We start from the raw sequence: 14,427 nt of genomic DNA, 5'->3' as shown, positions 1-14,427 counted from the left end.
CCTCACGAGTGGACACTCGACCATTTCACTCTACAATCCATCTTCGCTCAGTGGGGCACTCCTCAGATAGACCTCTTAGCAGCTCCTCACAATCACCAGCTGCCCCTATTCTGCTCCAGACTCTACTCTCCTCACCGTCTGGCAGCGGATGCATTTCTCCTCGACTGGTCCAATCTGTTCCTGTACGCTTTCCCTCCTCTGCCTCTCATGTTAAGGACTTTGTTCAAGCTCAAGAGGGAACGAGCCACCATGATTCTGATTGCTTCACGGTGGCCCAGGCAACATTGGTTCTCCCTTCTACTTCAACTCAGTTCCAGGGAACCTTTTCTTCTTCCACTGTTTCCTTCTCTGCTTACACAGCATCAGGAGACCCTTCTACATCCCAACCTCCAGTCTCTGCACCTGACAGCTTGGTATCTCTCGGGCTGACTTCTCATGATACTCTTTTGTCTCAGCCAGTTCGTTCCATTCTAGATGCCTCCAGGAAACCAGCCACTCTGCAATGTTACCATCAGAAGTGGACACGATTTTCTTCCTGGTGTCTTCTTCATCATCTTGATCCCACTTCCCTGGCAGTGGAGACATTGTTGGATTATCTGCTTTCTTTGTCTGACTCTGGTCTTAAGTCTACTTCCATCAGAGTCCACCTCAGTGCTATTGCTGCTTTTCATGAGCCGGTTCATGGAAAACTTCTCTCAGCTCATCCCTTGGTGTCCAGGTTCATGTGGGGTCTTTTCAATGTGAAACCACCTCTTAAAGCCCCTCCTGTAATCTGGGATCTCAATGTGGTTCTTTCCGCCTTAATGAAGCCTCCCTTTGAACCTTTGGCTACCACTCCTTTCAAGTTTCTCACTTGGAAAGTACTTTTCCTTATTGCTCTTACCTCTGCCAGGAGGGTCAGTGAGCTACATGCACTAGTTGCAGATCCACCTTTTACGGTCTTTCATCATGACAAGGTGGTTCTGCGTACACATCCAAAGTTTCTCCCTAAGGTTGTCTCTGAATTCCATCTCAACCAATCCATTGTTCTGCCTGTCTTCTTTCCGAAACCTCACTCTCATTCTGGTGAACAGGCTCTGCATACTTTGGACTGTAAGAGGGCTCTAGCTTACTATCTAGAGCAGGGGTGCCCACACTTTTTGGGCTTGCGAGCTACTTTTAAAATGACCAAGTCAAAATGATCTACCAACAATAAAATTTAAAAAAAACACAACGCACACTGTACGCATAGAAAATGTTAATTATCATTCCTATTCCAGGGTTTTTCAAAGAGGTCAAAGCAGATGACTCTATGCACTATCACCTCAGTAACAACCATACAAAAATAGACAAATATACCCCCCTCCCTTTTTACTAAACCACGATAGCAGTTTTTAGAGCGCAGGGAGCTGCGCTGAATGCCCAGCGCTGCTCTCGACGCTCATAGGCTCCCTGCGCTAAAAAACTCTATTGCGGTTTAGTAAAAGGGGACCTTAGTGTAAAATATAGACAGCAGATATAAATTGAGACACATTTCGATCACTAAATTTAAAATAAAATCATTTTTCCTACCTTGTCTGGTGATTTCATGAGTCTCTGGTTGCACTTTCTTCTTCTGACTGTGCATCCAGTCTTTCTTCCCTTCTTTCAGCCTGTATGCTTCCTCTCCTCCACACCTCATTCCCTCCCCCAACTTTTCCTTCCTCTCTCCCTGCCCTTTCTTTCTCTCTGCCTCCCTTTCCTTTTTTTCTGTTTCTCTTCTTTCCTTCTGTCTCCCTGCCTGCCCTTTTTCTTTCTTTCTTTCTCCCTGCCCTCCCCCAAGACACTGCCACTGCCATCGGGGACCCAAACTGCCATCGGGGACCAGGACCCAAACCGCCACCAATAACAGGCCCAAAAGCCGACGCCGCCCCAACCTCTCCCTGCTTCGGCCGACCAGCATCGCGAGGAACTGTTGGGGGAAATGCTGCCGGGTCCTGCCTTCGCGGAAACAGAAAGTAGGCAGGACCCGGCAGCAAGAAGAGGAAATGTTTTCACTAACATGTCTCCCGCCTTAGCCCGTAGCGAACGCTTGCTTCAGGGCTCTCAACATGTGCGTGTAGGCTTCCCTTCTCCCCCCCCCCTCCCCGGGCATAACTTCCGGTTTCGGAGGGAAGAGAAGAGAAGCCTGCACGCACACGTTAGAGCCCGGAGCATAAGTTCGCTACGGGCTGAAATCTCCAAGCTGGTTTTTTTAATGTTCAGCAGCGGCAGATGACAGCTGGGCGGACTGCCCAGCTAAAAGGCCCTAGGAAGAACACTGGAGAGGAAGGCTGATCGGCCCGTAGATCAGGACGGCAACACGAGTGCGATCGACTCGAGTTGCCTTCCTGAGCTACTGGTCGATCGCGATCGACGCGTTGGGCACCCCTGATCTAGAGCGTACTAAACCCCACAGATCAGCTCCCCAACTCTTTCTGTCCTTTGATCCGAATAAATTGGGACGTCCTGTTTCTAAACGTACGTTGTCTAATTGGCTGGCAGCGTGCATTTCATTCTGTTATGCTCAGACCGGACTGACACTGGAAGGTTCTGTCACGGCCCATAGAGTTCGAGCTATGGCAGCATCTGTAGCTTTCCTCCGTTCCACTCCTATTGAGGAAATCTGCAAAGCTGCTACTTGGTCCTCAGTTCATACTTTTACATCTCACTATTGTCTGGATGCATTCTCCAGACGGGATGGACACTTCGGTCAATCTGTTTTGCAAAATTTGTTTTCCTAATGGCCAACCTTCCCTCCATCCCTCTTTTTTGTTAGCTTAGAGGTCACCCATCAGTCAAGAATATGCTGCCTGCTTGTCCTGGGATAAAGCACAGTTACTTACCGTAACAGGTGTTATCCAGGGACAGCAGGCAGATATTCTTGCATCCCTCCCACCTCCCCGGGTTGGCTTCTTAGCTGGCTTATCCTAACTGGGGACTGCGCGCCTCCGTCGGGCGGGAAGGCACTCGCGCGTGCGCGGTGCGGCCTGCTAGAACTTTCCAAGTTCTTAGAGTGCAATCACTCTAAAATTGTCCGTACCGGGGCTCCGTCGGTGCCGTCACCCATTAGTCAAGAATATCTGCCTGCTGTCCCTGGATAACACCTGTTACGGTAAGTAACTGTGCTTAAATGTCTCAATCATGTCTCCTTTATCCCTACGTTCCTCGAGTGAGTACAGCCGCAAATTTTTCAGCCTTTCCTCGTACGATAGATCCTTGATCCCCGAGACCATCCTGGTGGCCATCCGTTGCACCAACTCTACTCTCAGCACATCTTTTCGGTAGTGTGGCCTCCAGAATTGCACACAGTATTCCAAATGAGGCATCACCATGGTTCTGTATAATGGCATTATGACTTCAGGCTTCCGGCTGATGAAACTCCTGCGGATGCAACCTAACAACTGTCTTGCCTTAGATGAAGCTTCGTGCAGAGGCGCGTGTGTGCCAGTCTCCCTCTAGGGATACCGAGGCGTCTGTGTCCACAGCGAAACACAAGTCTCGATCTCGAGAGGCCTCGACTCGGAGTTTCTCAAGATCAAGGACTCCGCCATCGAAGCCGACTATACGAGACTCTTTTCCTCCTGCCTCGACACATTCTGTGCCTCGAACTCCGGGTACATCACCAGTGAAGAGTCTGAAGCGCAAACATTCCATGACTCCACCTCAGGTAGATAGTGCAGCTTCTTCAATTACCATGCGTCTCGAATCTGAACCTTTGTCTCAATACTCTAGAGGCGTCTCCCTCCTATTCTGTGGCTCTAAGGTCTCGTACTCCTTCTCCAGATGAGTCATCCACCTCAAAATCTACTTCTTTTGCTAAGTTTGTTTTTGATATGGAACAGGCCCTCAAGCTGGATCTTCATTCTGATTCTAAGTATACTCCAGAATACTTAGCGGACGTGGAACTTTCTCATCCTCCCAAAGAAACTTTGAGATTACCTATGACTCCAGTCCTTAAACAAACTTTCATACGGAATATGGAAACTCCCTATTCTATTACTGCTATTCCATCCAAATTGGAATCCAGATACCGTACTGTTCCTTGTAAGGGATTTGAAAAATCTCAATTATCCCATCAGTCCCTGGTGGTGGAATCATCTTTGAAAAATGCTTATCCTTCCAGACAGGGAGGGTCGTATAATGGACAGGTTTGGCCACCGTTTGTACCAAAACTCGATGATGGCCAACAGGATTCTTAATTATAATTACACTTTTATCACCTATTTCAACCATTTTTTAATTGTTACCTTCCTTTTATCCTGACATTTCCAAACTACGTCTTCCGGAGTTTAAGCAAATCCTCAAGACTCTTTCTCAGTTAAGACTCTTCATGCTGCAGGCTTCCTATGATGCTTTTGAATTATCATCTCGAGTGTCTGCCTTTGCTGTAGCCATGCGTAGGCTGGCTTGGCTACGTATTGTTGACATGGATCCCAATCTTCAAGACCAATTGGCTAACTTACCTTGTCAAGGTAATGAATTATTTGATGATTCTATTGAAGCGGCTACTAAGCGTCTCTCGGAACATGAGCGCTCTTTTGCTTCTCTCATTCGACCGAAGCCCAAGACACCTCCAGCTCAGGCTTACAAACAGACACAACGTCGTTACCCTCAGAAAACGACTCCTGCTTTTTCCAGGCCTCCACCTCGTTGTCCTCAGCAGCAGTAACGTCAACAGAAGTCTCAAACTTCTGCTGCCACCAAGCCAGCTCAGTCTTTTTGACGTTCCCAGCTTGAGCATTCCAACCTCCCTGCATCGGAATTCTCTTCTGCCCATAGGGGGGTCGTCTTTCCCATTTTTATCATCAGTGGGAAATGATCACCTCAGATCTATGGGTTCTCACTATTCTGCGAGAGGGATACTCTCTTCATTTGCTTCAAGTACCTCCAGATCACCCTCCAAGAGAGTCCTTCCAATCGGTTGCAACTTCCTCTTCTTCTTCAAGAAGCTCAGTCTCTACTTCGCCTTCGAGCTGCCACTTGGTCCTCGGTTCATACTTTCACCTCTCATTACTGTCTGGATACTTTCTCCAGAAGGGATGACTATTTTGGCCAATCTGTTTTGCAAAATCTTTTTTCTTGAATTGCCAACTCTCCCTCCGTCCCTTTATGCTTAGCTTGGAGGTCACCCATGTGTGAGAATATGCTGCCTGCTTGTCCTGGGATAAAGCACAGTTACTTACCGTAACAGTTGTTATCCAGGGACAGCAGGCAGATATTCTCATGACCCTCCCACCTCCCCTGGTTGGCTTCTTGGCTAGGTATCTGAACTAAGGATCCTCACAGGAGATGCGCCCCCTAGTTCGGGCGGGAAGGCACACGCGCATGCGCGGTGCAGCACTCGGAAGCTCTTATAAAGATCTTCAAGCAAGTCTGCTTTCGAGGCTGTCCGCTGTGGGGCTCCGTCGGTGACATCACCCATGTGTGAGAATATCTGCCTGCTGACCCTGGATAACAACTGTTACGGTAAGTAACTGTGCTTTCTGCAAAGACCTTTCAATAAAGAATCATTTCCCCCTATAAGTTATTCCAAGAGCTGCATATGTACTCAGAAAAGTCCTTTGGGTTTTCTGATCTCTGAGGCCCAGATTCCCAAAACTTTAATGCGGTCGCTAAACTGGGTTCTGACGGTTTAGCCTGCAAGCATTTTAGCAGCGGATTATTAAAACAGCTTATCTTTATCTTTAGCGAGCTTTCTAGTAGTCTCTGAAACTACCATGCAAATGGGCTGTTCAATATTGAAATGAGCACTCCGGTGGATTCTTCAAAATCACCAAGGTATTCTTCAAGAGTAGCATCGGCTTTTGGCCACAAAAATCAGCGACTGGTCCAGGGGTGCCAGTACAGTGACAGCACTGTAAAAAGTGCATCTTGTGGCATATGTTTTGACTGCATTATAGCCCCCTTTGGCAGTGGGAGAGATGCTGTCTCTCTCATCGCCAACCGAAACACCACTGCCACACAACACCCCCCCCAACTTCTCTCGGCAGCGAGAGAGATGTCCAATCTCTCCCACCCAACTGACACCCACTCACCCGCACACAGCGGGAGAGATGCCCAATCTCTTCCACCCAACCGACACCCCCCAACTCCCCTTGGCAGTGGAAGAGTTACCCACACTCTTCCGCTGCCACTCAACCCCCTCCCCATGCCTCCGATGACCCTCCCCCCTTACCTTATTTTCAGATGGCTGGCCAGAGGGATGCGTACTCCCACCTTTTCAAAATGGCAGGCACCGGGGAGGGGCCTGAGGCTCTGATTGGCCCAGGCTGTTTAAGGCTCCTGCTGTGGGTGGGGCCTTATGCATCTGGGCCAATCAGAGTCTTAGGCCTCTCCTTGGATGCCATCTGAAAATAAGATAAGGGGGGTCATCAGAGGCATGGGGAGGGGGTTGCATGGTGGTGGGAGAACTTGGGCAACTCTCCCGCTGCTGAGGGGAGTTGAGGGGATGTCAGTTGGGCGAGAGAGATTGGACATCTCTCCCGCTGCAGGCAGGGGTTGTCAGTCGGGTGGGAGAGATTGGGCATCTCTCCCGCTGCGAGCAGGGGGTGTCAGTTGGTAGAGAGAGATTGGGCATCTCCCGCTGCTGAGAGGAGCTGGGGGGGTTGTTTGGGCATCTCTTCTGCTGAGAGGAGTTGGGGGTGTTGTTTGGCAGCGGGAGACATTGGGCATCTCTCCCACTGTTGTGGGGTTGTTGGGGTTTTTTATGTTTATTCTGCGCATGTGCCCATCACTGTAACCAGCAATTGGCACATGCAAATTTAGTGAGTCTTTGCTACTTTCTGCCAACCTCTCATATGCATGAACATTTTTTAGAGAATGACTCACTTTTTTACAGTCGCTACTATAATGGCTGTGATACAGCCCATCGGTTTTTTGAAAATCTAGCCCTGAGAGCGTTTTCCATTTCAACACTGTTTGATGAATGTCTGATTTATCCTGCTAAGAAGCCCCATTATAGGTAAACAATTCTGCTTTATCTGCCATCATCTACTATGTTGCTATGTTAAATCAAAATTGAAAAATAAATTAAATGTTGTCTCTGTACTACATAGTGCAATAGGATTAGCACCAGCTAAACATTACGTTAGCTACAATATAACTGAGGTTGCTTATTTTTATTTCATTTGTTAGAATGTGGAATACGACCAATAAGAGGCATACCTGATTCTCGAATTGTTGGAGGCCAAAATGCCAAACCTGGGGCATGGCCATGGCAAGTTAGTCTACAATATTTAATTTTGTCTTCAGGGTATATACATCTCTGCGGTGGAACAGTTATTAACAACAGTTGGGTGCTGACAGCTGCACATTGCTTTCTAGAAAGGACGTATGTATTCTTCTGAACGTATGAGTAATAGATTACAAATAATGTGATTTCTTAAGAAATAATAATTTAGATTAGTGAGTGGTTGTATAATATGTCTCTTGAGAGGACCAGCAGGCATAGTATTTTCACATGGGTGACATCATTCACAGAATCCATTACATACACTATCAAGTGCATTGCCACTTTAAATCTTTTTAGGCAGTGCTGATACCGGGCACATGCCAGTGCCTTCCCACGGGAACATCATCTCACAGGACCATCAGTTCTTAATTTTCCTCAGAACTGAGAAGCTGTGGGGCTCATAATCGAAACATAAATACGTCTAAATTCCCGTCCAAGTCGGCACTTGGACAATCAAAAAGACAGGTCGTCCAAGTACCGATAATAGAAACGGGTTTTTAGATGTATCCAGAGGCGTTTTAGGCCTCTGAATCCTGCTGTGCACCCAGAGCAGAAAGGGGCATTTTTGGAGGAGTGGTTAGGGTGGAATATGGGCCAACATAGACTTAGTCGTACTGCAGGGATAATCAAAAATTTGATAAGACTGCTTAGATGGAACTTATACGTTGTGACTTTGGCGATCTAAAAACAGGTACAAGTGCCCAAAAGGTATCTAAAGTGGCCAGAGAATCACTGCAGGGACAAAGTCAAGACCTCTACACACTCCTCCCATGTTCACTGACCCCATCACACCATAAAAATCGGAATAAAAATATGCATACCTGCCTCCGGAACATCAGCACTTGGCATAGGAAAGCCTAGCAGAGCTGCACAGAGGTGGCTTATGTAGTCTGGGGGTTGGGCTAGTAAACCATAAAGAGGAGGACCCAGACCCATAAGCCACTCTAACCACTGGTGGAAAATGTGAGACCACCAAACCCCCCCCAACCCTACTCTCCTTTCATATAGGTGCTACCTGCAGCTATAAGGGCTATTGGGGTTGTAGATAGGTGGTTATAGTGGGTGTTTTGGGGGGCTCACCATGACCTATAATGGAGTTCTGGTGAGATGTTTATGTGGCACCCTTTTTGTGAAGTTCACAGCAGTGCCCAACTGCTCTCTTGCCATGTCTGGGTGGCCAGTCCATCACTTTGCTGGCCTTTCCAATGTCCAAAACGTCTTGTTCTGGACGTTTCAGACTTGGATGAATGTCTGGTCGAGAATGTGGTATAAAGATAGACGTACTATCAGTCTGGACGATCAAACTATCAGTCTGGACGTACATATAGACGATTTTTGAAAAAAATAATCTTTTGGACGTACTTTTCAAGAACGGACCTTTTGCGGCTGCCGACTTTGGGTGACTAGCGCCTTATGTCCAAATAAGATTTTGGAGTTTCTTTCGATTATGGCCCTCCATGTCTTTGGTTTGGTTTCTCATTTTTTAGTCATTTCCTCGAATTTGGTTAAAGTTTCTTCATTTTTTTTTTTTTAGCTTTTGGGTCACTTTGAGACCTTTTCTTGCCCCATAGAGCTTCGACGTTTTATGGTATACTTTTCACTTTTGACTTCACAACAGTCATTTTTCCCTCCATAAATAAAAGAGGTCCAAGCAGCTTCAAAAAATATAGTCGATGCAATTGGATCTTTTCAAGCTCTGACCCCCATAATTGGCATGTTCACTGTCTAGGACCTGACCATTGGGACATTCGCTGTGTCTTCTGTCTGTGTATGCAAAAGAGGACACGCAAAGCCAGCCAACTTCAGTGTGAAAGACTTTTGGTTTGGCATAGACACTGAGCACAGTGGGAGATTTGAGACCCAACGCACGACACCAGCATAGGCATTGACACTGTATAGAGAGCATCAGGCTCTCTTCAAAGGCAAGACTCTGCATTATCTTCCTCCATGCCTCACCCATTGGGGGAGGTGACATGTAAGAAAGCTAAAAAGCATAAACATTATTCCCTTCCATGCATGGCATGGCATCCTCCCAGGCATCCATCTCATTGATGCATATTAAGTGTTTATGCACTCTCTCCATCATTGCAGATCATGTTTCCTCCCGGGTTTGTCTCATATTTAGGTCTTCCACACAAAGACAACATGCACTGTAGACTGCTTCCATGTTGATGTCTCTTCTGGTGCAGGAGGAGATCTGGGCTATGCTGAAAAAAATCTTTTAGGGTTACTGCAGATGCACAGACTTTAAAGGTGTTCATGCCTATCCCAGCCCAGTCCAAGGATGTATCAAGGCTTCGGTCAAGGACAAGGTCACTCACCCTTGCTCGAAGTCAAGCATTGGGGTCAGCACAGACCCATTCCACTTATGTGTTATAATTGCAAAGGCATAATCTCCTGGGTCAGGGCATTGACCCCTGCCATGATTCACATTCCCAGATTTGCCTAGGAGAGAGTATTTTGAGAGTCTGACTCGGATATCTTAAACCACTCTGATGATCTGCCAGTCTTGTCAGAAGAAGAATCCTATGGCATACCTTCTGATCCTTTTTCTCTACCTCAAAGGTGTAAATCTCCACCAGAGAGCATATCCTTTTCTGGCTTTATAAGGCAAATGGGTCAAGCTCTTCCCATTAAAATGGAGATGGAGGAAGAACCTTATTCAGAGCTTTTTGATCTTTTTGACTATGAATCACCACCAACTGACTGTATCAAGGTGCCTTTACATAGGGTCATGAGACATACTCTATCTAAGAACTAGGAGACCCTTTATTAGTCTACGTAGCTCCTAAAAAAAATTGACACAATGTATAGAATACAAAAGTGTCCAGGAGGATTTGAGAGAACACAACTTCAACATCACTCTCTAGTTGTGGAATCTGTTCTAAAATGCTCACACTGTTCAAGGTCTTATGCTTCTGCTCCTCCATGAAGGGAAGCAAGAACACCAGACTCTTTTGGTTAATGCATTTTTCATTCATCTATGCTCATGAATAGAATTATGGACTGCCAGTTCTATTCCTCCATTTATTTTAAATCTTTGCTTAAACAGCTTTTAGAATACAAGGAACTGCTTTCATCAGGACAAGCTTAAAGAATTCCAACAGTTATCTAATAACTTGTTCATTACATGAAAGTTCCTAGCTAGAGATATGATTGATGTATTTGATGGTTCTTCTAGAACATCAGTAGTAGAAATTGCTATGTGCTGTTTTTCTTGACTCAAAGTCTCTCGTCTGGAAACTTCAGTCCAGAAGCACCTTTCATATGTTCCCTGGAGACAAAATTGAAGAACTAGCTGATAAAAAACACACTAACACCATGTCAACTTAGTTTCTAAGCCTCAAACCTCTGTCTTCTAGGAGATGCTCTGCTTCATCTAGATGTTCATATTACTACAACACAAAACATCATTATAGTCAGCCATCTTCACCATCCTCTAGATCAGGGGTGTCAAAGTCCCTCCTCGAGGACCACAATCCAATCTGGTTTTCAGGATTTCCCCAATGAATATGCATGAGATCTATTTGCATGCACTGCTTTCATTGTATGCTTTAGATGACTGGTTGATCAATGCTTCATTATTGCAAGCAGATCAGCATGCCATCAGCTCAAGAGTATCTCCTCGAGCTTCTAGGGCTTGCCATCACCTACCAAAAGTCACATCTACAGCTGTCTCAGACCTTGGAGTTCATAGGAGCATTCTTGAACACTATTCAAGGTTGAGCTTTTCTACCTGAGCCAGAGAGTAGATAATCTCATTCACTTGAGTCAAACATTCTCCAACTTCAAATGCATTTCTGTACACCAGATGTTACGACTTCTTGGCCGCATTGCATCGATGGTTCACATGATCCCAGTCACACATCTTCTTTTCAGGATTCCACAGTGGATCTAATCAACCTGATGGTACCCCATTATAGCTCCATCCCCACCACAAACCTCTAACCACAGAAGCTTTGATGCTGGGCTGGGGAGCTCATCAAAATAGTCTCCATGTAGATTGTGAAAAATTGCAGGTAGATCTTAGAAAATTGGAAGACTGGGCGTCCAAGTGACAGATGAAATTTAATGTGGACAAATGCAAAGTGATGCACATTGAGAAGAATAATGCAAATCACAGTTACCAGATGCTAGGGTCCACCTTGGGGGTTAGTGCCCAAGAAAAGGATCTGGGTGTCATTATAGACAATACGATGAAACCTTTCGCCCAATATGCGGCGGTGGCAGCCAAAAAAGCAAACAAGATGTTAGGAATTATTAAAAAAGGGATGGTTAACAAGACTAAGAATGTTATAATGCCTCTGCATCGCTCCGTGGTGCAACCTCACCTGGAGTATTGTGTTCAATTCTGGTCTCCTTATTTCAAGAAAGATATTGCGGCACTAGAAAAGATTCAAAGAAGAGTGACCAAGGTGATAAAGGGGATGGAACTCCTCTCATATGAGGAAAGACTAAAAAGGTTAGGGCTCTTCAGCTTGGAAAAGAGAAGGCTGAAGGGAGATATGACTGAAGTCTACAAAATCCTAAGTGAAGTAGAATGGGTACAAGTGGATCGATTTTTCACTCTGTCAAAAATTACAAAGACTAGGGGACAGTTGATGAAGTTACAGGGAAATACTTTTAAAACCAATGGGAGGAAATATTTTTTCACTCAGAGAATACTGGTAGTTAAGCTCTGGAACAAATTGCCAGAGGTTGTGGTAAGACTGGATAACGTAGCTGGTTTTAAGAAGGGTCTGGACAATTTCCAGGAGGAAAAGTCCATAGTCTGTTATTGAGAAAGACATGGGACAAGGAGAGGACCATCTGCATTTGGCTATTGGACTGCATCTCCTTCACATATACTCGGGCTGGGTTGATGCTATGTAACAGCCCACAATGCAAAGGCTATAGCTGCCTTGGTAGCTCACTTTTGTTCTGCATGTATTGAAGAAATCTGCAAAATGGCTACTTTATCCTCAATCCATACATTTACTTCTCACTACTATTTAGAACCTAACTCAAGAAGAGACAGTTGGTTTGGGCAAAAGTTTTCCAACATCTTCACTTAAAATCCAACTTTCCCTCCAACCCTGTTGGATTTCGCCAATCTCCTGTACATTCAATGTTTAACCTCTTCCAGAAACATGATCCTGGCAGCCTGGGTGTCCCACATGTGAGAATATTATGCCTGCTTGTCCTCAAAGAAAGCAAAGATATTTTCCTGTAGCAGGTGTTTTCCAAGAACAGCAGGCATATATTCTTACAACCCACTCACCTTCTCTAGATGGCTAGCTTTGTTACTGACCAACTTTTCCTGTCTGATCACACTACCAAAACCCTTATTCAAACTCTCATCACCTCTTGCCTAGACTACTGCAATCTGCTTCTCATAGGTATTCTGCTAAACCATCTCTCTCTCCTTCTATCTGTTCAGAATTCAGCTGCATGCCTTATATTCCGCCACTGTTGCTGTGCTCACATCACCCCTCTCCTCAAGTCACTCCATTGGCTCCCTATCCACTTCTGCATACAATTCAAACTCCTCTTATTGACCTACAAATCTGTTCATTCTGCAGCTCCTCAGTATCTCTCTTCTCTTATCTCTCCCTATACTCTTCCTAGGGAACTATGTTCATCAGGGAAGTCTCTCTTAATTGTACCCTTCTGCTGTACCGCCAATTCCAGACTTTGTCCCTTCTATCTTGCTGTGCCGTATGCCTGGAACAGACTACCTGAGATGGTACGTCAAGCTCTGTCTCGAGCGGTGTTCAAATCCAGGCTAAAATCCCACTTTTTGAGGCAGCTTTTAATCCCTAACTCCAACCCACCTGTAAAGTACCATGCCCATTTTTCACTCCTTCAGTATTTCTCTACCCCAATTGTCCTGTTTGTCTGTCTGATTAGATTTATAAGATCTGTCGAGCAGGGACTGTTTCTTACATAGTTAATGTAATTTACAGCACTCTTGTGTCTGACAGTGCTATAGAAATGATAAGTATTGTAGCAAAATAAATGCTACCAGCAGATATTCTTCCTTAATGTATTTTACAGCATGTAATGAATATTATGTTGTAAAAGTGCTCAGAGAAGATGGTAATTATTTGAGACCATAATATGAATCAAGTCCACTAGATCAGTGTTCTTCAACCTTTTTACACCTATGGATCAGCGGAAATAAAAGAATTGTTTTGTGGACCAGCAAACTATTAGGACTGAAATTTAAAAACTCTGTTTCCGCCCTGTTTCCAAGCTCGGTCCCCGCAAACCATCTGATCCCATCCTCATAAGCCTCGGTTATGATTTTATATTGAATGTATTTTATTAAAGTATAAAAAGAAACAATATTCTGTACAATTGTAATTTTATAAATACAAATAATACAAAGCAAGGATCAACAAAACCCCTGTCTCCCCGCCCCGTCACATATATCCCCTCTACTATCAAGAAAACCGAATAAGCCAAATTATTACAGAATTCTACACAGAAATAGCATGCTAACAGAATACCGCAGTCACTCATGACAGGAATAGTATTAGAGGAGTGCAACTAGGGCAACTGCCCCCTGGTCAGAGAGAACCATAAGCTAGCTGGAAGCTAAAGAAGCACTGCCTGGGCTTTGCAGTCCCCAGTTATGTCTAACACCAGTTCTAGCAGGATATATATTTCAAATCTGATATATTCTAATCACAAAATATAAATAAATTTTTTTTTCTACCTTTTGTTGTCTCTGGTTTCTTCTTTCATCTTCTTTTCACTCTCTTCCTTCCAGGGTCTGCCCTCTCTCTCTCTTCAATCTAGTATCTGCACCTTCCATCCACTGTCTGCCCTATCCCCCTTCCTTATGGTATCTGTCTTCTTTCTATACCCCTCTTCCCTTCCCATCCAGCCTGCATGATTCATTCTCTCTTCATTTTTATCTCTCCTACACCAGATCTAGCATCTTTGTCCCTCTCTGCTTATTTCTCTGCTGACCCCCTTCCCAGCATCAATCTCTCTACTTTCTCATTCCTGTCTCTCCCCTTTCCCTTATCTGATCTCTCCATTCCACCCTGACCCCCTTCCCTCCTCTAAGCTCCCTGCCAGCTATTTCCTTCCTTTTTTCCTTCTCCCTTCCCTCCTCCCCCTGTCCAGCAGTAACTCTCTTCCCTTCCCTTTCCGTCCTCCCCTCCCAGCAGCATCTCTCCTTCTCCCTCCCTCCAGGTCCAGTAGTA

The 14,427-nt window shown here is 45.3% G+C and overlaps 1 protein-coding gene across 7 annotated transcripts in view; it reads left to right on the top strand.

Moving 5' to 3' along the window:
* The window catches only part of TMPRSS12 (transmembrane serine protease 12), a 176,212-nt gene that overhangs the window by 18,938 nt on the left and 142,847 nt on the right, over positions 1-14,427 (top strand). For 5 of the 7 annotated variants that reach the window (XR_004538664.1, XM_033935877.1, XM_033935876.1 and 2 more), the window contains exon 2: positions 7,135-7,330. Coding sequence is in view for 6 of the 7 variants with exons in the window: in XM_033935877.1 (XP_033791768.1) it covers positions 7,135-7,330 (196 nt within the window). In the remaining variant the exon portion in view is untranslated. The remainder of the gene's footprint in view (positions 1-7,134; positions 7,331-14,427) is intronic. The other 2 variants (XM_033935878.1, XM_033935879.1) reach the window with 1 other exon arrangement.

This window comes from Geotrypetes seraphini, chromosome 3, assembly GCF_902459505.1.
Source record: "Geotrypetes seraphini chromosome 3, aGeoSer1.1, whole genome shotgun sequence".
Lineage (NCBI taxonomy): Eukaryota > Metazoa > Chordata > Amphibia > Gymnophiona > Dermophiidae > Geotrypetes > Geotrypetes seraphini.
Note: the sequence above shows the minus strand (reverse complement) of the source record. Positions and strands in the feature narration are given on the sequence as shown.